The sequence below is a fragment of the Triticum urartu genome, chromosome 2A (assembly GCF_056163025.1).
Source record: "Triticum urartu cultivar PI428250 chromosome 2A, HENAU_Tu73, whole genome shotgun sequence".
Lineage (NCBI taxonomy): Eukaryota > Viridiplantae > Streptophyta > Magnoliopsida > Poales > Poaceae > Triticum > Triticum urartu.
Window position 1 is genome coordinate 197,781,650 of NC_141874.1, and position 21,898 is coordinate 197,803,547.

The window sequence follows — 21,898 nt, forward strand, 5'->3', positions numbered from 1 at the left end:
AGCGGCGCGATGGCTGCCAAGAGCGCCACGTCCAGCGGCGTTGCGGCCGAACTGACGGATGGCTTGCATCCGGCGACGGAAACGCCGGAGTCCACCCACTCCATGGTAGCGACGACCATCCTCGCGGATCAGGCAGAGGAAGAAGGAAACGAGGCTAGGCATCTCACCGGCAGCGAGTGCTCCCTCTCTTCTCCTTTCTCTATTGTTTCTTTTGCTCTCGCTGGTTGTTCTACGTGCGTGATAACGTGTTTGAGATTGAAAAGTGAAATACCTGTCTTTGTCAATGGTTACACGAGATAACGTGTTTGAGATTGAAAAGTGAAATACCTTTGTCAATGGTTACATGAGCCCTTTATATGATATGAAGAGACACGACGATCCTTCGAGGGAACGTCGGTTCCAAGAGATCAAGGGAGACTGTTTGGGCAAGGGGAGATTTTCCCCTAATTGCAAATTGTAATTAATTCCAACTCTATGGTCATGTTTGTTGTCTAAGATTGATAGAACAACAATGGGTCAATAATAACCACCGCAAAAAGTGAGGCAAATGGTCCAGCACTCCCAAGTTCTTATGTGTCTTTTATAGTGCAAAGTTTATTTTTAATCGCATATATGATGCATCACATGTGAGAAGAAAGCAAGAGAAAAGAGAGGACAGTTGAGAAACAACAGACATGGAGAGCGCAGCCTAACCAGACGATAGCCCAGATAAGTAAATAAAACGATACAAAAAAACAGCAGCGACTTGCAAGAATATATATAAACAAGATGATAATATGACATGAGGAAAATGCCGCCAAGTTAACCGAGTATTAAAGTCTGATCACAAAGGATATTGGCCAGAAGCCACTGGAGGCATCAAGTCGAACCCTAGTGTTCCTCCTAGTCCCGACAAATATTTGGTTAACTAACCTCTACCCCTCCATGATCACAAAAATATTCCCAGACAGACACGCACGGGAGCCAACTCGAAATAGCATCCAGCTGCCTGCGACAACCAGTGTCCATCCGCAACAATAATTTACCACCACTAACAAGTCTCAGTAGTAGAAAGGAATACATCTTCTTCTTCACTTCACAGTAGGAAGGGGCTCCTCGAATACAATGGTCGCCTAGCAAGCATCTGATGGGTATATTTGCAGTTGTTTCGATCAAAAAGGTGGGGTGGCTGGGTGCAAAGATATGGGATCAACTCCTTGGCGACAACACCCATGAATTGGTAATAAGCTGAGGATAAGACATCAAGTTAGATCTTTGTAATTTGACACCCACGATATTCATTCACATTCATGCATGTACTCTAGCTGATTATTATTCTATCACCAACAGAAAAGAGCTAACTGGTATGCAATTCTAAGACGCCTGCCTGTACTAGAACGGCTTACCTAGCAACAAACACTTATGTCAACATGAAGGCATCCAACTTTGACCTCTTAAGATGCTGCGGTCTGAAATCCTCCAACTTGAGATTGGAGCTAGTCTTGGCCTCCTTCAAGAAGGAATCCCCCTTTTCTGTTTTGATCCACTCCAAGACTGCCCCTAGGACATCAGCTGCGATGCCTTCCTGCACAAGGTGTCCAGGCTCCTCTCCGCCTTCTTCAATCAATTTACCTACGTCTTGCAAAACCAGTATCTTCTCCACCACAAACCTTGCAAGAAGTCGTCCAAGATACTCTGCCGCTCTTGGAGAATCACTTAGAGCATCTTCCAATGAAGCAAGAACAGATGAAAGCCTACAAATATGGTCAAAGTCAGCCAGCACTCACCAGTGAGCATCAATGGGCAATGCAAGAACAAAGGAACTCACCCCACAATGAGCTGAGGCTTGCTCAATAAATTATATCCACCGTTGTAAAGCCCGACAAAGAGCTTTGCCAACAACTCTCTTTCCATATCTTTCCTCTCAAAGGAATCATTTACCCAGAGTGATACAAGAGAAGGATAGAAGCTCGGAGCATTCAACTCTTCAATACACAATGCAACTTCCTTTTCATCTTTCGCACTGCCAAAACAATAACATGTTAGCACACGACATAATGGAAACTTGGCACGTTAATACTTTTTCAGAAGAAAACAGAGAGACCACTACTCAACAACAAAAAATCCCAAATATTCATTCGTAAATAAAATACAGACTTACAAGTTGAAGTAAAATTATTAGGAAGTGGTTATATACACTCCATTTTGTGGTAGGGTCTATATATTTTATGAAAAGTAAAGTTGTATCCTTTCTGATTCTAAGGTGTTGAATTTGGACCCTTGGCAAAAAGTTGCCACCACAACCTCGTACACGAGAATTTCACAACAATAAACTTTGAGATTTGCAGAGACGCGAGAAAGAGCTGGTAGGAAGTACTAAGAGTCTAACAACACAAAATCATGACGTCCTAGTCTCACAGCAGCAGTACTACAACAAATTACCAGTTGCCAATAGTAGCACATTATTATCATCTACTCCCTCCGTCCGGAAATACTTATTATCAAAATGAATAAAAGGGGATGTATCTATACGTATATTAGTTCTAGATACATCCCTTTTTATTCATTTTGATGACAAGTATTTTCGGACGGAGGGAGTATGTGTTACAAAGAAAATAATAGACCTTAAATAGTAAGACAGGCATCACCTTGAAAGTATAACCTATAATATCTAAGCTCAAGTCAGGTATGTGCTGAAGAAATATCTTGTACAAACACTTAGTTAGAAAGTATTACCTATAATATTCCCGGATGGTTGCAATAGATTTCTCTCTCAATTCCTCCTCGGAGTATGATTTATTTCCTGAACGACCCTCCTGGCTGGCAGGTCTGTGTGAAGAACTAGCAGATTGTGCAGCAGGTGCTATTCTCCCAGAAAATCGATCTGGAATTCTAGAGCTAGTGTCTTCTCTTGTTGTTGAAGGCACAGAATTGTACCCATTAGGACCAGCTACAATCCTGCGCTGGTCAACAACACTAGGAAGTTCAGAATTTGATACCGGTGGCTGCCCTCTTAAAGACATACCCCTAGCAAGGCCACCTTGTGGTCCAAGAGTGATAGCTTCGTCCTTCACAGAACGCTGGGGAAGGGGAACAGTTCTATCAAACTGATGCCTTTCCTGCTCATACCGAATATCTTGATTACCAAATCCACGCCCTCGTTGCTGAGGACCTGGAGATACCAATGGTGCTGCTGAGCCACGGGAGCCGTAATCCATAGAGGGTGCCCCTCTTCTTGGAAGAGAACTAACGACTGGACCACGAGACCTACTCGATTGAGATTGAGCATGTCTTTCCTGAGCTGCATCCCTGTGAACCTCATCGATCTTCTTGGGGCCATCCACTTTACGCCTTTGCTGCCATTTGTTCTTCCTGAGATCGATTGAATCTCTGAGCAGGAATCTAACACGGGAAGATATCAGTTGACTGGTTGACAGGTTGCGCATTCTATCAAAATATGCATCCATATGTTCCTTAGCCTTTGGATGATCTATCATCTCTCCAATTGTACTCATCAATTTGCATAGTGCTTCAATGTTCTCCTCATCTGGATTCTGATAATTTCCCAACAATTTTTTGATGCATTCATGCATGATGCGCTCTGTCAGCATCCTCTTTTTGTACAATTCTCCAATCAACCTAATATTACCCAGCATGCGCCTTCGAGCTTTAACTCTCTTTTCTTCCCTTTCCTCTTTCGTTTGCTTAATCTCACCTTCCTCCTCCGTTTTATCTGCTTCAGCTTCCTCTCTTTCACCCCTCTCAAACTCCTCTTGGCACTTGTTCAATAGCAGTCTCTTGAATGTAATCTTTTCATTGTCCTCACTAAAGTCTGGCAGTGCACCAGCCAAATGGGAACAGAAGTTGGCGTACATTTCACAGAAAGTTGGTTCCATCAATGCTTTGTCAAATATCTGTGAAATCACCCCAGTAAGAGTTGACACATTGTCAATGTTCACCTCTTTCACTTGTTCAAAAAGCTTGTCAAAGTTTTGTGGGGTCAGTTTATTCAGAATGGCTTTCAGCTGCCTCTGCTTTGCCTGCTCCTCATCAGAAACTTTGCCGACAACATACTTTTTCTCGGCTTTGTGCATTACTTGCATGGGTGTAACAGGAGATGGGATCAGACCCTTTTGCTGCCATCTATCTGCATCAGAGCCACTGCGGGGTACTTGAGGAGCATTGGATTGTGGTCCCACAAGAAGTGCAGCACGTGGATTCCTCAAAACACCATGAGTGCCTCCTGGGCCGCCACGGTAATTCGTTGCTGGGCCGTTTGTCAAGTCCATGTGGGCATCACGGTTAGGACTGTAAGGAACACCTGATTTTAACCACTTATCATCATCCATAGCAGGACCACGGCGATCACCACGAGATGTTGGTCTATCAGATCCCCTTGCAGAACTTGGGTGAGGTTCCCGATCAATAACATAGGATTTTCCTGCCAAATCTTTGAATAGCGTACTAGTGACAGTATCCATCCGGATGCCAACAGGAAGACTAGAATACTGATGTGCAAAAGTTAGCAGAAAATCACGAGAATATTTCTTTCGGCCATTAGCTTCAGTCATATCAGAATCTGGCAGTTGAACTGCACTAGCCTGGTTTCCAGAGTCCGAACTTTCCAGCTTTGGAGTAGACATGTCTGCTGCATCTTCCCAATCATCCGGCTCAACTTTTTTCTTTCCGTCATCCTCGCACATCGCCTCCCTTTCTGATTCCTCAGGCAGCACATGTGTCCCGTCGACTGTTGAAGAACTATCAGCACCCTCTGATGTGGCAACACTCTCAGACTGTTCTTGTGGTCCTTTGTATGCATTGTAAAGATCTGAGGTCCCAGCAGCATCAGCTTTTGAAAGCATTTCCTTCCGCTTCTTCTTTCTCCCAGCTGCAGACTTCGTTCGGGTAAGCTCTGCAGTAGGTTTTTCCCTTGATAAGGGTCTAACAGAACCTGTTGGTGCGGCACTTGATTGCTCAGTGCTTGACTCATCCTTCGCTCCATCTGCATGTTTCACTTGCCCCTCAGATGCAACTGAATGATTCACAGGCAACATGCCAGGAGTAATACCGGAAACAGCTAATCCGGTTTCCTGAATGCTACTTCTGATATCTTTATCATTGGCAATTTGGCTGGTAGACTCTGATGAGGTTCCAGAATTGGCCTCAGACACATCATTGGCATCCACAGAAGCTGATAAAGTTTCAGTATCCTTATTAGGTGATGTATTCATCAAACCGTGCTCCTCCGGTACAGATGTTGTGCACTCCTTGGGTAGCTCTTGCGGGTCAGTTACAAAAGAAGTTGCATCTGAATTACCAGGCTTTGAAGTTGCCAATGATGCCTGCTCAGCCAAGTCCACCATGCAGTCATGCGATTCATTTTCAGTAGAATCAGGCATAATTTTGACATCACCAGATTCAGGTGAAATTTGGTGAGTTATTTCAATCTCCTTAGATTTAACAGCAGCAACACCTAAGCTTTCTACTGCTTGGGGCTCCCCACTGCTCGCAGAGGACAATTTTGCAGAGCTCATTACTGTGGCAGGAACATCAGCAGCTGGCAATGCAAGCATGTTAGAAAATCGAAAAGAGAGACAATTCATCAATTCTTTCATTAACTTTTTAAAAAATAGAGTGCATACCATTTACTGATGTGCTGTCAGCTTCACTTTTACCAAGAATAGGAGAAATACTACTTCCAGATGTTGCTGATGTCAAGCCTGAACCCTTTCTGGCTAAATCCACATGTTCACTATCGAAGCTCTTTGTTTCCATGTGACCAACCACATCATCTCCAACCTTCACAGAAGTTTGCCCCTTCAACTCTTCGGCAGGGGAAGCAGGCTGAATGGATGCAATATGTGAGTATGTTAAGCAAAGAAAACATGTGCTAAAATGCAAAAACAGTGCTAGGAATAGGAAACGAGAAAAGAGTACCTGTGGTTGTTGCGGCAAATTCTTTGTGTCATTTCTAGTTGCATTTTTCTTGTTATCCTTAAGTGAATCAGTTATTGGAAGGGATTCTTTGTTTTCATCAGCTCCGGTCAAGAATGAGGGTGAATTTGCACCAGAATATGTCGCTGCATCAGTTTCTGACTTTGCAGCTTGAATCGGTAAGGGTGGAGTCACCGTGGTGGGATGCTTCTCCACGGCAGATGGTGCTGTACTTTCCTTGGAATGCTTCTCTGGGATAGATGGTGCCTTACTCTCCTTCTCAATAACTGGTTTATTCGAAACCATAGCACCAGAATTAACTTCATTATCCTTTTGTCGATGTTGTACCGCATGGTCAGCGACCCTGAACTTAGAAGCATCTGATCTACCTGCAGGCATACTTATCTTGACCGAGGGAACAGGTTTCTCCATGTGCAACCCACCTTGTGGTTTGCCTATGAGTTGGGACTGACCAGATGTTGCAGGCCCAGCTATGTTGTCCTTGTGGCTGGCAGGAACAGTATTTGACATAGATGGGTTCATGAATGGAATTGATTGACCAGCTTGGGTGGCAGGATAACTAAACCTGCCCTGTGATCCAGTCGGAACAACACCAGCAGTGCCGGAGTAATACGTACCTGACTGGTTATACGAGGTCTGCTGTGGATTAGTATAGTAAACCATAGGTTGAGTTGCAACACCACTGACTTGCTGCGGTTGTACTGCTACATTAGGTGAAGGCCGCCCGAGCACCACTTCTTTGTTAGTATTTGGATCAGTAATTTTGATATTACTGCTCTTTCGGGGAGCAACAAGCTTATTCTGCTGTTGCTGAGGATACTGTGTAGCCATGTTCAAATTAACATTGCCCAATTGAGGAGGGATTGTATGAGCAACAGACGGATACATCATGGTTTGTCCTTGATGCATCATTTGCTGATGCAATTGTTGCTGCATATTTTGGACATACATCTGCTGCTGAACCTGGGATGCATTGCCACCAGGCAATCCAATGGGCATCTGCATTGAGCTTGGGACAACTCCCTGATTGTGACCACCAAACTGTAATGGGACTGTTTGTTGTTGATGGTGAAAATGCATCGGCATGCCCATCCCCGGTAAAGGTTGAACAGAGGGCCTCTGTGGCGCAAAATTCTGAATTGAAGGAGAAACATGCACATCTCTCTTCACTTGGGATGGAACAAGAGCATCTTTCCTCGTTTGCTGTTGCTGTGGCAGTGGTTGCTGCTGTGGTGGGGGCTGTTGCTGCTGCTGCTGCGGCTGGGAATGATGCTGCTGCTGCGGCAGGGGATGATGATGCTGCTGGGACGAGGGATGCTGCTGCTGCAGCAGCTGCTGTGGTGGGGGATGCTGCTGCTGCTGTGGCGTGGGATGTGGCTGTTTTAGAGCTGGTGGTATAGGCATAGATGGTGCAACCTTAGGTCCATCTGAAAGTACCTGAAGAGCATGGAAAGATAACGTGAAAATAGATTCTTTTCAAACGTTGAAACCTAAAAAGACTACCGTTACAATATATTAAATAGACATAAACAAGAAAAACACTTGTTTAAAGGCTCCAGAAACTAGATAATTCACAGGAACAAAGATAATTTTCTACAGCACGGTACATCCAGCAAATATTGACTGCCTCTAAAGAACAGCTATGCATATAGCTAACATAAAATAAGAAATAATTACGCAGGGAATAAGTACAAGATACCTGATTACGTTTCTGCTCATCCAAATTGGGAGGAGCTGAGCTTGTCCTAGCAGGAAATTGCTACACAGAAGGTTTTTGTAAATTAGAACAAGTCAGAAAAGAACCAGAAACTGAAGAAATTTGAACCTCAAGATGCAAGCTGGAAAAGATAGGGAACGCAACATACCGGGAGACCATTCATGTTCATGTTTATACTACCAAACTGCAAGTTAAATCCCTTTGATGATTCCCCTGAAACAAAAAAAAAGAACACAAACAAAACAGCAGAATGTTACCAGGCAAACATGTCTACTATCCGAACAATGATCTATAGAGAAGGTGCGCACCACCACCACAGATGGTCACAGCACATGTTAGTCATCGCATATATACAATTTCTAAAGTGCAAAAGGAGAAGTGAACCAAACCTTTTGGCGCACCCTGAGGAGCCGGTGCATTGGAGCTCTTTGGTGGTGCCTTGGGGCCAGCCCGAGGAATATTCTTCGGCAGGGGTATATATGTTGGATTTTCACTGGCAGGTGACATGGAGGGTGCTTGCAATCCGGGTGAATCTGCACATTGAGAACATGAATGCAAACAACAAAAACACGTCAATTAGCAGTTCTGCTTCGTTCCAATTGCAATGCAACGACACAGCAGAATGGGCCGTGGAATCACCATGATGCTGGGGCCGTGGCGCGGAGACAGGAACATGGACAGGCGCATTCTGAGGCGCGGGAGGGCGCGGAGGCGTCTGCAGGGGCCCAGGTGCCGGGGCGGGCTGGAAGCCAGTGGTGTCTGGCTGGTTCACCACCCTCTGGTGACCGCCATGGCCATTGCCAGGCTTCCTGAAGCTGCAATCGAGATCCAAGGTCACATTAAAACCCTAGCTTCTCCGTCATCATAGGATCAAATCACATAGCATCACGGAATCATCAGGAGAAAAGGGGGTCGAACGGCAGGTACCTGCGGTTGGATGAGAGGGGAGGCTGGCCGCCGGAGGGGCCCCCGGCGCCCTTGCCCGCGCCGCCGACTCCGCCTCCGCGGTGGCCGCCGAAGCTGTTAGAGCGGCCGCCGAGTCTCCTCGCGTGCCCCTCGCCCCTGTCCCCTCGCTGGGACATAAATCCGCTCTTCCCTTCCGATCTCCTCCTCCTCCTAGTTTAATTCCCCTGATCCAATCACAACGAACCACCCAGAAATAAATCGCCGGGAAATCCGCCCGCGCACGAAAACGAAACGAAAAGGAACAACCCTGGCCCGGGGCCGCCACACGGCGCGACGGGCCTGTCTAGGTGGTCGGCGGCGGGCGTACCTTGGGGCCTCGGAGGGCGGCGGCGCCTAGGGTTTGCGGTCGTGTCCAGTGGCGAAGACGAGGGGGACGGACGAGCTGAGATGGGTTTGGGTTGGAGGGGTGGGGGGAGAAGTGGGAGCGAAGCGAAGGGGAGAGGCGACACGTCGGGCACAAGTAGTAGGGCAGGGCAGCAAATCGGGGGCGATACGAGTTGGAATTACCGACGAAATAAGCAACCGGAAATCTCGACTGCTAATCCCCAACTGATTTAGATTTAATTTAATTTAATTTGATTTACTTCCGGTTAGGAGAGAGAGAGACCCTTGAGCGGTCAGGTCAAGGAGGTCAGATCAGATGCGATTGGATGGCTGGCGTTCCTCCGGGGCGCCGCTTTGGTCGCTCGCCTTGGCCTCTAGGACTCTACTAGCCGCCCGTGTACTCGCTGGAGTAGTAGGCTAGGCACGCGTGTGCGCTCCGGACCCTCTTTTCTCCTGCTCGTGCTCCTTATGGTTACTTTGTACTATAAATGATGAAAGCATTTAACTATATTTCCCTCGAAAAAAACATTTAATAATTATATAAGGGCATCTCCAACGTTTGTCCTTCAGTGGACCGGCGGGGACCGTGCCGGTGCGGCACGCACCTTTTTTTTGTTTCGGATCCGGCCATTCAAAACTATCCGCATATATTTCAAACGAATTTAAATAAACTAGACAAATTGTATCAAACATGACGGAATTTATTAAAGTTCGGACATACTTCCTCTGATTTTATTTACTCTGCATATTAGTTTTGATCAAATTCAAGCTTTACAAACTTTGACAAAGTTTATAAAAAAATTAACATATACAATAACAAATCAATACCATTATATTCAATGTGTTGGAAATATGAGCAAATTACTATGAGATTTAATTCGAATAAACAGAAGATAAATCATGATTACAGTAGCAGAGATTGAACTAATCATGCGAACTAGCATAGTAGATGAACAGATCACATTTAGGGCACATATTAGAAACATGAATTCTACCACGATCTCGAACAGGAAGGATAGAATCACATACGGTGCAGCGGGAGCAGCACCGCCGGCGTTGACGTTGTCGCCCATGTCGTCGAGGATGAGGTTGCCGAGATCGGAGAAGAAGTCGTCGTTCGTGAAGTCGTCGCTGCCAGCAGTCGCGCGAGTGCGCTCCCCAAAAACCTGATCGCCCCTCTCCCGTACAGGATCACGAGAGGCGGAGTTTCGGAGGCCTGCTGTCCCTTCTCCCGGTGCACGCCGAAAGGAGAGATGTAGAAGACTTGCTTGGCGGCGCAATGATCTGGAACGATGGTGAGAAACCATACGAAGCGGCGGCGGCGGCTAGGGTAGACGTCTGACTGACTATATAGTGCGGACCGGGTTGGTCGTGGGAGTAAACACAACGTGCATAGCTCTGTCCTCGGTTCGGCTCAATCCCGCAACCCGCGGCGCATCGTTACGAGGCGTGGCGTGGTGAGGCGAGCGAGGAGGAGGAGTGCGCGTGTAGGTCTCCTCTTCTCATGCTCATACAAGTGGTAGAAGAGCTCACCTTATAAAGAGGTGCAACTCTCTCTCAACTTATGAGGTGGGACTAAACTTTAGCCTCACTCACTCCACTCACATGTGTGCGTGAATGGGCCAAGAGAATTTCAGAATTTTAGCTGGGCTTTGGGCCAAAAGCCCATTAGCAAATTCCAACAATCCCTCACAAAGTCTCACTGGCACATCTCACCATTTGGTTCCAAAATATTGTTTATATACCGGTGCTTAGTGGAGACTGTGAAGTTGAACTTCCACTTAGAGATTTATGCTACACTTGATCACAACTTAAATAGTGGACTATGCCTTGAACTACAAGTTTTCTGCGAGACTAGTTTCACACAAATTCTTGACCGATACTGGGCTGCCGCAAGGCTTCCCCGCGGGTGGAGCGTATACGTCGTACTCCAGGGCCTTTTCATAAATTTATTAGAGAACACCCAATTCTCACAGACTGCGACGTTAACAGTCAATTCATATAGATGTGTTCATCAGAAGATGTTCCACAGGACAACATCTCTGCTTACCCGAATAAGCCACTTGGAACACATTAAGATAAGTATCAATCTGCCATGCATTTCAGGAGAGTATTGCATCTTCACGGAGTGGGATAGTTAATATAGGGATACTCTCCTCCCAGCTGACTAACAGTTTGTCTCCCACTTATACTTCACGGGATCTCCGATCACATAGAATGGGTTACCACTATGGACAACTCATGCGGTGGGGCTCAGTCTCATCTCCATCGATGCATTATCTATCACATTATGTGATAGACCCTTTGTGAAGGGATCTGCCAAATTTTTCGACGTTTGGATATAATCCAACGTAATAACTTCGGAGTTCCTCAATTTTCTGACAGATTTTTGTCTCCTCTTCAAATGCCTTGAGGACTTCATATTGTCCTTAGAACTGTTTATCTTGACGATCACAGTTTGATTATCACAGTTCATCGGGATAGGGAGTATTGGTTTTTCAACCATAGGTAAGTCCATCAAGAGCTCACGAAGCCACTCTGCTTCAACAGTGGCAGTGTCTAATGCTGTGAGTTCTGCTTCCATAGTTGACCTCGTTAAGATGGTCTTGTTGCAAGACTTCCAATAAACAGCGCCACCACCAAGCGTAAAAACATAACCACTTGTGGCCTTAATCTCATCCGCATCAGATATCCAGTTTGAGTCACTATAACCCTCCAGTACCCTTGGATACCCGGTGTAGTGAATCTCATAGCTCGCGGTGCCTTTCAAATAACACATAACTCTCTCAAGCGCATGCCAATGATCATCCCCTGGTTTTGACACAAACCGACTCAGCTTGCTCACAGCAAACGAGATGTCAGGCTTCGTGGCACTTGCCAAATACATAAGTGAGCCAATAATCTGAGAATACCTCAGTTGAACTCTAGCAGTCCGATGATTCTTTCAAAGCAACACACTAGCATCATATGGAGTTGGAGAAGGCATGCAGTCGCTATACCCAAAACGACAAGACCTTTTCCACATAGTGAGACTGAAGCAGTGTGATCCCACCATTATCATCTCTCAACAGCTTGATGTTTAAGATAACATCAGCTTCTCCTATATCCTTCATCTCAAAACAGCGAGATAAGAAATCCTTAACCTCCTTGATTAAATCAAGTTTGGTTCCAAAGATCAATATGTCATCGACATACAGACAAAGAATAACTCCTTCGCCCCCGCCATGGCGATAGTACACACACTTGTCACCATCATTTACTACAAAGCCGGCAGCAGTTAACGTTCTTTCGAACTTCTCATGCCACTCCTTAGGAGGGCTTGTTTAAGGCCATATAAAGACTTTAATAACTTGCACATCTTTCCTTCCTGACTAGGTACTACAAAACCATCTGGCTGATCCATGTAAATTTCCTCCTTCAACTCTCCATTGAGGAAAGTCCTCTTAACGTCCATTTGATGAACAAGAAGACCATGTGAGGCAGCCAGTGATAGTAGCACCCTAATTGTGGTCAGTCTAGCCACGGGTGAGTAAGTATCAAAGAAGTCTTCACCTTCTTTTTGGGTATAACCCTTAGCCACGAGCCGTGCCTTGTACTTTTCAATCGTACCATCAGGTCTAAGCTTCTTCTTGAACACCCACTTACATCCTACAGGTTTGCACCCATAAGGACGGTCAGTGATCTCCCAGGTTCCGTTAGCTAAGATGGAATCCATCTCGCTACGAACAGCTTCCTTCCAGTAGTCAGCATCAGGAGATGCATAGGCTTCTGAAATAGTCCTGGGTGTGTCATCCACAAGGTACACAATGAAATCATCACCAAAGGACTTTGCAGTCCTCTGTCTCTTACTCCTCACAGGAGTTCCATTGTCACCCTCAATAGGATTCTCAACGTGTTCCATCGCAATGGTGGGTTCAGGAATTACAACGAATTCCTCACTAGATGGAGTAGGTATCTCCTGGTTTGGTGAACTTGACATATCCTGAAGGAAATATGCCCTAGAGGCAATAATAAAGTTATTATTTATTTCCTTATATCATGATAAATGTTTATTATTCATGCTAGAATTGTATTAACCGGAAACATGATACATGTGTGAATACATAGACAAACAGAGTGTCACTAGTATGCCTCTACTTGACTAGCTCGTTGATCAAAGATGGTTATGCTTCCTAGCCATAGACAAAGAGTTGTCATTTGATTAACGGGATCACATCATTAGGAGAATGATGTGATTGACTTGACCCATTCCGTTAGCTTAGCACTTGATCGTTTAGTTTGTTGCTATTGCTTTCTTCATGACTTATACATGTTCCTATGACTATGAGATTATGCAACTCCCGTTTATCGAAGGAACATTTTGTGTGCTACCAAACGTCACAAGGTAACTGGGTGATTATAAAGGTGCTCTACAGGTGTCTCTGAAGGTACTTGTTGGGTTGGCGTATTTCAAGATTAGGATTTGTCACTCCGATTGTCGGAGAGGTATCTCTGGGCCCACTCGGTAATGCACATCACTATAAGCCTTGCAAGCATTGCAACTAATGAGTTAGTTGCGGGATGATGTATTACGGAACGAGTAAAGAGACTTGCCGGTAACGAGATTGAACTAGGTATTGAGATACCGACGATCGAATCTCGGGCAAGTAACATACCGATGACAAAGGGAACAACGTATGTTGTTATGCGGTCTGACCGATAAAGATCTTCGTAGAATATGTAGGAGACAATATGGGCATCCAGGTCCCGCTATTGGTTATTGACCAGAGAGGTGTCTTGGTCATGTCTACATAGTTCTCGAACCCGTAGGGTCCGCACACTTAACGTTCGTTGACGATATAGTACTATTAGTACTATGAGTTATGTATGTTGGTGACCGAATGTTGTTCGAAGTTTCGGATGAGATCACGGATATGACGAGGAACTCTGGAATGGTCCGGAAGTAAAGATTGATATGTGGATAGTAGTGTTTGATCTCCGGAAGGGTTCCGGAATTCACCGGAAGGGGTTCCGGATGTTTCCCGAAATGTTTGGGTACGATAACACTTTATTTGGGCCAAAGGGGAAAGCCCACAAGGTTTTTGGAAAGCGCAAAAGGAAGTTTTGCGGAGTCCAGGGGCCAGACGCCAGGGTCCCTGGCGTCTGGGTCCAGACGCCGGGAACCCTGGCATATGGCCCCGGAGTCCGAGAAGGACTCTTGCCTTTCGGGTGAAAGCGACTTTGTGGAGGCTTTTACTCCAAGTTTCGACCCCAAGGCTCAACATATAAATAGAGGGGTAGGGCTAGCACCCAAGACACATCAAGAAACACCAAGCCGTGTGCCAGCAACCCCGTCCCCTCTAGTTTATCCTCCGTCATAGTTTTCATAGTGCTTAGACGAAGCCCTGCGGAGATTGTTCTTCACCAACACCGTCACCACACCGTTGTGCTGCCGGTACTCATCTACTACTTGGCCCCTCTTGCTGGATCGAGAAGGCGAGGACGTCACCGAGCTGAACGTGTGTAGAACTCGGAGGTGTCGTGCTTTCGGTACTTGGATCGGTCGGATCGTGAAGACGTATGACTACATCAACCGCGTTGATATAACGCTTCCGCGAACGGTTTACGAGGGTACGTAGACAACACTCTCCCCTCTTGTTGCTATGCATCACCATGATCCTGCGTGTGTGTAGGAAATTTTTGAAATTACTACGTTCCCCAACAGTGGCATCCGAGCCAGGTTTTATGCGTAGATGTTATATGCACGAGTAGAACACAAGTGAGTTGTGGGCGATATAAGTCATACTGCTTACCAGCATGTCATACTTTGGTTCGGCGGTATTGTTGGATAAAGCAGCCCGGACCGACATTACGCGTACGCTTACGCGAGACTGGTTCTACCGATGTGCTTTGCACACAGGTGGCTGGCGGGTGTCAGTTTCTCCAACTTTAGTTGAACCGAGTGTGGCTACGCCCGGTCCTTGCGAAGGTTAAAATAACACCAACTTGACAAACTATCGTTGTGGTTTTGATGCGTAGGTAAGAACGGTTCTTGCTAAGCCCAGTAGCAGCCACGTAAAACTTGCAACAAACAAAGTAGAGGACGTCTAACTTGTTTTTGCAGGGCATGTTGTGATGTGATATGGTCAAGACATGATGCTAAATTTTATTGTATGATATGATCATGTTTTGTAACCGAGTTATCGGCAACTGGCAGGAGCCATATGGTTGTCGCTTTATTGTATGCAATGCAATCGCCCTGTAATGCTTTACTTTATCACTAAGCGGTAGCGATAGTCGTGGAAGCATAAGATTGGCGAGACGACAACGATGCTACGATGGAGATCAAGGTGTCACGCCGGTGACGATGGTGATCATGAACGTGCTTCAGAGATGAAGATCACAAGCACAAGATGATGATGGCCATATCATATCAATTATATTGATTGCATGTGATGTTTATCTTTTATGCATCTTATCTTGATTTGATTGACGGTAGCACTATAAGATGATCTCTCACTAAATTTCAAGATAAAGTGTTCTCCTGAGTATGCACCGTTGTCAAAGTTCGTCGTGCCCAGACACCACGTGATGATCGGATGTGATAAGCTCTACGTCCATCTACAATGGGTGCAAGCCAGTTTTGCACACACAGAATACTCAGGTTAAACTTGACGAGCCTAGCATATGCAGATATGGCCTCGGAACACTGAGACCGAAAGGTCGAGCGTGAATCATATAGTAGATATGATCAACATAGTGATGTTCACCATTGAAAGCTACTCCATTTCACGCGATGATCAGTTATGGTTTAGTTGATTTGGATCACGTGATCACTTAGAGGATTAGAGGGATGTCTATCTAAGTGGGAGTTCTTAAGTAATATGATTAATTGAACTTAAATTTATCATGAACTTAGTCCTGGTAGTATTAGCATATCTATGTTGTAGATCAATAGCTCACGTTTAGCTCCCCTGTTTTATTTTTGATATGTTCCTAGAGAAAACTAAGTTGAAAGACGTTAGTAGCAATGATGCGGATTGGATCCATGATCTGAGGTTTATCCTCATTGCTACACAGAAGAATTATGTCCTTGATGCACCGCTAGGTGACAAACCTATTGCAGGAGCAGATGCAGATGTTATGAACGTTTGGCTAGCTCAATATGATGACTACTTGATATTTTAGTGTTGGGGAACGTTGCAGAAAACAAAAAAATTCCTACGGTTTCACCAAGATCCATCTATGAGTTCATCTAGCAACGAGTGATCGGATTGCATCTACATACCTTTGTAGATCACGCGCGGAAGCGTTCAAAGAACGGGGATGAGGAAGTCGTACTCGACGTGACCCAAATCACCGGAGATCCTAGCGCCGAACGGACGGCACCTCCGCGTTCAACACACGTACGGTCAGCGTGACGTCTCCTCCTTCTTAATCCAGCAAGGGGGGAGGAGAGGTTGATGAAGATCCAGCAGCACGACGGCGTGGTGGTGGATGCAGGGGTCACCGCAGCAGGGCTTCGCCATTCTACTGCGAGAGGGAGAGGTGTAGCAGGGGAGAGGGAGGTGCCAAGACTCAAGCGTACGGCTGCCCCTCCCCCCCCTTTATATAGGCCCCCCTAGGGGGTGTGCCGGCCCTAGGAGATGGGATCTCCTAGGGGGGCGGCGGCCAAGGGGTGGAGTGCCCCCCAAGCCAGGTGGGGCGCCCCCCCCACCCTAGGGTTCCCAACCCTAGGCGCATGGGGTGGGCCAAGGGGGGCGCACCAGCCCACTATGGGCTGGTTCCCCTCCCCACTTTAGCCCATGGGGCCCTCCGGGATGGGTGGCCCCACCCGGTGGACCCCCGGGACCCTTCCGGTGGTCCCGGTACAATACCGGTGACCCCCGAAACTCTCCCGATGGCCGAAACTGCACTTCCTATATATAATTCTTCACCTCCGGACCATTCCGGAACTCCTTGTGACGTCCAGGATCTCATCTGGGACTCCGAACAACTTTCGGGTTGCTGCATATTCATATCTCTACAACCCTAGCGTCACCGAACCTTAAGTGTGTAGACCCTACGGGTTCGGGAGACATGTGGACATGACCGAGATGGCTCTCCGGTCAATAACCAACAACAGGATCTGGATACCCATGTTGGCTCCAACATGCTCCTCGATGATCTCATCGGATGAACCACGATGTCGAGGATTCAAGCAACCCCGTATACAATTCCCTTTGTCAATCGGTACGTTACTTGCCCGAGATTCGATCGTCGGTATCCCAATACCTCGTTCAATCTCGTTACCGGCAAGTCACTTTACTCGTACCGTAATGCATGATCCCGTGACCAGACACTTGGTCACTTTGAGCTCATTGTGATGATGCATTACCGAGTGGGCCCAGAGATACCTGTCCGTCATACGGAGTGACAAATCCCAGTCTTGATCCGTGTCAACCCAACAGACACTTTTGGAGATACCCGTAGTATACCTTTATAGTCACCCAGTTACGTTGTGACGTTTGGTACACCCAAAGCACTCCTACGGCATCCGGGAGTTACACGATCTCATGGTCTAAGGAAAAGATACTTGACATTGGAAAAACTCTAGCAAACGAACTATACGATCTTGTGCTAAGTTTAGGATTGGGTCTTGTCCATCACATCATTCTCCTAATGATGTGATCTCGTTATCAATGACATCCAATGTCCATAGTCAGGAAACCATGACTATCTATTGATCGACGAGCTAGTCAACTAGAGGCTTACTAGGGACATGTTAGTGTCTATGTATTCACACATGTATTACGATTTCCGGATAACACAATTATAGCATGAATAAAAGACAATTATCATGAACAAGGAAATATAATAATAATCCTTTTATTATTGCCTCTAGGGCATATTTCCAACAGTCTCCCACTTGCACTAGAGTCAATAATCTAGTTACATTGTGATGAATCGAACACCCATGGAATTCTGGTGTTGATCATGTTTTGCTCTAGGGAGAGGTTTAGTCAACGGATCTGCTACATTCAGGTCTGTATGTACTTTACAAATATCTATGTCTCCATGTCGAACATTTTCACGAATGGAGTTGAAGCGACGCTTGATGTGCCTTGTCTTCTTGTGAAACCTGGGCTCCTTGGCAAGTGCAATAGCTCCAATGTTGTCACAGAAGAGTTTGATCGGCCCCGACGCATTGGGTATGACTCCTAGGTCGGTGATGAACTCCTTCACCCAAATTGCTTCATGCGCTGCCTCCGAGGCTGCCATGTACTCCGCTTCACATGTAGATCCCGCCACGACGCTCTGCTTGCAACTGCACCAGCTTACTGCCCCACCATTCAAAATATACACGTATCCGGTTTGTGACTTAGAGTCATCCAGATTTGTGTCGAAACTAGCGTCGATGTAACCCTTTACGATGAGCTCTTCGTCACCTCCATAAACGAGAAACATTTCCTTAGTCCTTTTCAGGTACTTCAGGATATTCTTGACCGCTATCCAGTGTTCCTTGCCGGGATTACTTTGGTACCTACCTACCAAACTTACGGCAAGGTTTACATCAGGTCTGGTACACAACATGGCATACATAATAGAACCTATGGCTGAGGCATAGGGGATGACACTCATCTCTTCTATATCTTCTGCCGTGGTCGGACATTGAGCTGAGCTCAATTTCACACCTTGCAACACAGGCAAGAACCCCTTCTTAGACTGATCCATATTGAACTTCTTCAATATCTTATCAAGGTATGTGCTTTGTGAAAGACCTATGAGGCGTCTTGATCTATCTCTATAGATCTTGATGCCTAATATATAAGCAGCTTCTCCAAGGTCCTTCATTGAAAAACTCTTATTCAAGTAGGCCTTAATGCTGTCCAAAAGCTCTATATCATTTCCCATCAAAAGTATGTCATCTGCATATAATATGAGAAATGCTACAGAGCTCCCACTCACTTTCTTGTAAACGCAGGCTTCTCCATAAGTCTGCATAAACCCAAACGCTTTAACCATCTCATCACAGCGAATGTTCCAACTCCGAGATGCTTGCACCAGCCCGTAAATCGAGCGTTGGAGCTTGCACACCTTGTCAGCATTCTTAGGATCGACAAAACCTTCCGGCTGCATCATATACAATTCTTCCTTAAGGAAACCATTAAGGAATGCCGTTTTGACGTCCATTTGCCATATCTCATAATCATAGAATGCGGCAATTGCTAACATGATTCGGACGGACTTTAGCTTCGCTACCAGTGAGAAAGTCTCATCGTAGTCAACCCCTTGAACTTTTCGATAACCCTTAGCGACAAGCCGAGCTTTATAGATGGTCACATTACCATCCGCGTCTGTCTTCTTCTTAAAGATCCATTTATTTTCTATGGCTCGCCGCTCAACGGGCAAGTCAGTCAAAGTCCATACTTCGTTTTCATACATGGATCCTATCTCGGATTTCATGGCTTCCAGCCATTTGTCAGAATCCGGGCCCGCCATCGCTTCTTCATAGTTCGAAGGTTCACCGTTGTCTAACAACATGATTTCCAAGACAGGGTTGCCGTACCATTCTGGTGCGGAACGTGTCCTTGTGGACCTTTGAATTTCAGTAGGAGCTTGATCAGAAGTATCTTGATCATTATCATTAACTTACTCTCTAATTGGTGCAGACACCACAGGAACATTTTCCTGAGTTGCTCCACTTTCCGGTTCAAGAGGTAATACTTCATCAAGTTCTACTTTCCTCCCACTTACTTCTTTCGATAGAAACTCCTTCTCTAGAAAGGATCCATTCTTGTCAACAAAGATCTTGCCTTCGGATCTGAGGTAGAAGGTATACCCAATGGTTTCTTTAGGGTATCCTATGAAGACGCATTTTCCGACTTGGGTTCGAGCTTTTCAGGTTAAAGTTTCTTGACATAAGCATCGCATCCCCAAACTTTTAGAAATGACAGCTTAGGTTTCTTCCCAAACCATAATTCATACGGTGTCATCTCAACGGATTTCGACGGAGCCCTATTTAAAGTGAATGCGGCAGTCTCTAAAGCATAGCCCCAAAATGATAGCGGTAAATCGGTAAGAGACATCATAGATCGCACCATATCTAATAGAGTGCGATTACGACGTTCGGACACACCATTACGCTGAGGTGTTCCAGGCGGCGTGAGTTGTGAAACTATTCCACATTTTCTTAAGTGTGTGCCAAATTCGTGACTCAAGTATTCTCCTCCACGATCTGATCGCAGGAACTTGATTTTCCTGTCACGTTGATTCTCAACCTCTCTGAAATTCCTTGAACCTTTCAAAGGTCTCAGACTTGTGTTTCATTAAGTAGACATACCCATATCTACTCAAGTCATCAGTGAGGGTGAGAACATAACGATAACCACCGCGAGCCTCAACACTCATTGGACCGCACACATCAGTATGTATGATTTCCAATAAGTTGGTTGCTCGCTCCATTGTTCCTGAGAACGGAGTCTTGGTCATTTTACCCATGAGGCATGGTTCGCATGTGTCAAATGATTCGTAATCAAGATGAAGGAAATATGCCCTAGAGGCAATAATAAAGTTATTATTTATTTCCTTATAATCATGATAAATGTTTATTATTCATGCTAGAATTGTATTAACCGGAAACATAATACATGTGTGAATACATAGACAAACAAAGTGTCACTAGTATGCCTCTACTTGACTAGCTCGTTAATCAAAGATGGTTATGTTTCCTAACCATAAACAAAGAGTTGTTATTTGATTAACGAGGTCACATCATTAGTTGAATGATCTAATTGACATGACCCATTCCATTAGCTTAGCACCCGATCGTTTAGTATGTTGCTATTGCTTTTCTTCATGACTTATACATGTTCCTATGACTATGAGATTATGCAACTCCCGTTTGCCGGAGGAACACTTTGGGTGCTACCAAACGTCACAACGTAACTGGGTGATTATAAAGGAGCATTACAGGTGTCTCCAAAGGTAGATGTTGGGTTGGCGTATTTCGAGATTAGGATTTGTCACTCCGATTGTCGGAGAGGTATCTCTGGGCCCTCTCGGTAATACACATCACATAAGCCTTGCAAGCATTACAACTAATATGTTAGTTGTGAGATGATGTATTACGGAACGAGTAAAGAGACTTGCCGGTAACGAGATTGAACTAGGTATTGGATACCGACGATCGAATCTCGGGCAAGTAACATACCGATGACAAAGGGAACAACGTATGTTGTTGTGCGGTCTGACCGATAAAGATCTTCGTAGAATATGTAGGAGCCAATATGGGCATCCAGGTCCCGCTATTGGTTATTGACCGGAGACGTGTCTCGGTCATGTCTACATTGTTCTCGAACCCGTAGGGTCCGCACGCTTAAGGTTACGATGACAGTTACATTATGAGTTTATGCATTTTGATGTACCGGAGGTTGTTCGGAGTCCCGGATGTGATCACGGACATGACGAGGAGTCTCGAAATGGTCGAGACGTAAAGATTGATATATTGGAAGCCTATGTTTGGATATCGGAAGTGTTCCGGGTGAAATCGGGATTTTACCGGGTTACCGGGAGGTTACCGGAACCCCCCGGGAGCCATATGGGCCTTCATGGGCCTTAGTGGAAAGGAGAAAGGGGCAGCCCAAGGTGGCTGCGCCACTTCCCCCTCCCCTAGTCCTATTAGGACTAGGAGAAGGTGGCCGCCCCCCCCTCTCTCTCTCCCCCCTTGGGAATCCTAGTTGGAATAGGATTGGGGGGGGGAGTCCTACTCCCGGAAGGAGTAGGACTCCTCCTGCGCCTCTCTCCCTGGCCGGCGCCCCCCTCCCCCCTTGGCTCCTTTATATACTGAGGTAGAGGCACCCTAGAACACACAAGTTGATCCACGTGATCTATTCCTTAGCCGTGTGCGGTGCCCCCTGCCACCATATACCTTGATAATACTGTAGCGGAGTTTAGGCGAAGCCCTGCTGCTGTAGTACATCAAGATCGTCACCACGC

General features: G+C 45.9%; 1 protein-coding gene across 1 annotated transcript; it reads right to left on the reverse strand.

The window, feature by feature from the left end:
• Nucleotides 1-756: 756 nt before the first annotated feature.
• On the reverse strand, nt 757-9,073 carry LOC125536666 (eukaryotic translation initiation factor 4G). Its single transcript, XM_048699915.2, has 12 exons — nt 8,925-9,073; nt 8,579-8,781; nt 8,291-8,466; nt 8,041-8,184; nt 7,800-7,864; nt 7,634-7,693; nt 5,917-7,371; nt 5,622-5,823; nt 2,716-5,536; nt 1,808-2,002; nt 1,386-1,733; nt 757-1,227 (listed from the first exon to the last, which is right to left on the reverse strand). The coding sequence occupies exons 2-11, from the start codon at nt 8,731-8,733 to the stop codon at nt 1,400-1,402; spliced, it is 5,607 nt and encodes a 1,868-aa protein (XP_048555872.2). The 5' UTR covers nt 8,734-8,781; nt 8,925-9,073; the 3' UTR covers nt 757-1,227; nt 1,386-1,399.
• Nucleotides 9,074-21,898: the final 12,825 nt, after the last annotated feature.

What these genes read in the sequence shown, in the direction of transcription:
- LOC125536666 (XM_048699915.2), bottom strand. Translation starts at nt 8,733, where the DNA reads ATGTCCCAGCGAGGGGACAGGGGCGAGGGGCACGCGAGGAGACTCGGC. An exon ending in CCCCTCTCATCCAACCGCAG is followed by an intron (nt 8,467 to 8,578) that starts GTACCTGCCGTT and finishes TCTCGATTGCAG; the next exon opens with CTTCAGGAAGCCTGGCAATG. An exon ending in GCCACGGCCCCAGCATCATG is followed by an intron (nt 8,185 to 8,290) that starts GTGATTCCACGG and finishes CTCAATGTGCAG; the next exon opens with ATTCACCCGGATTGCAAGCA.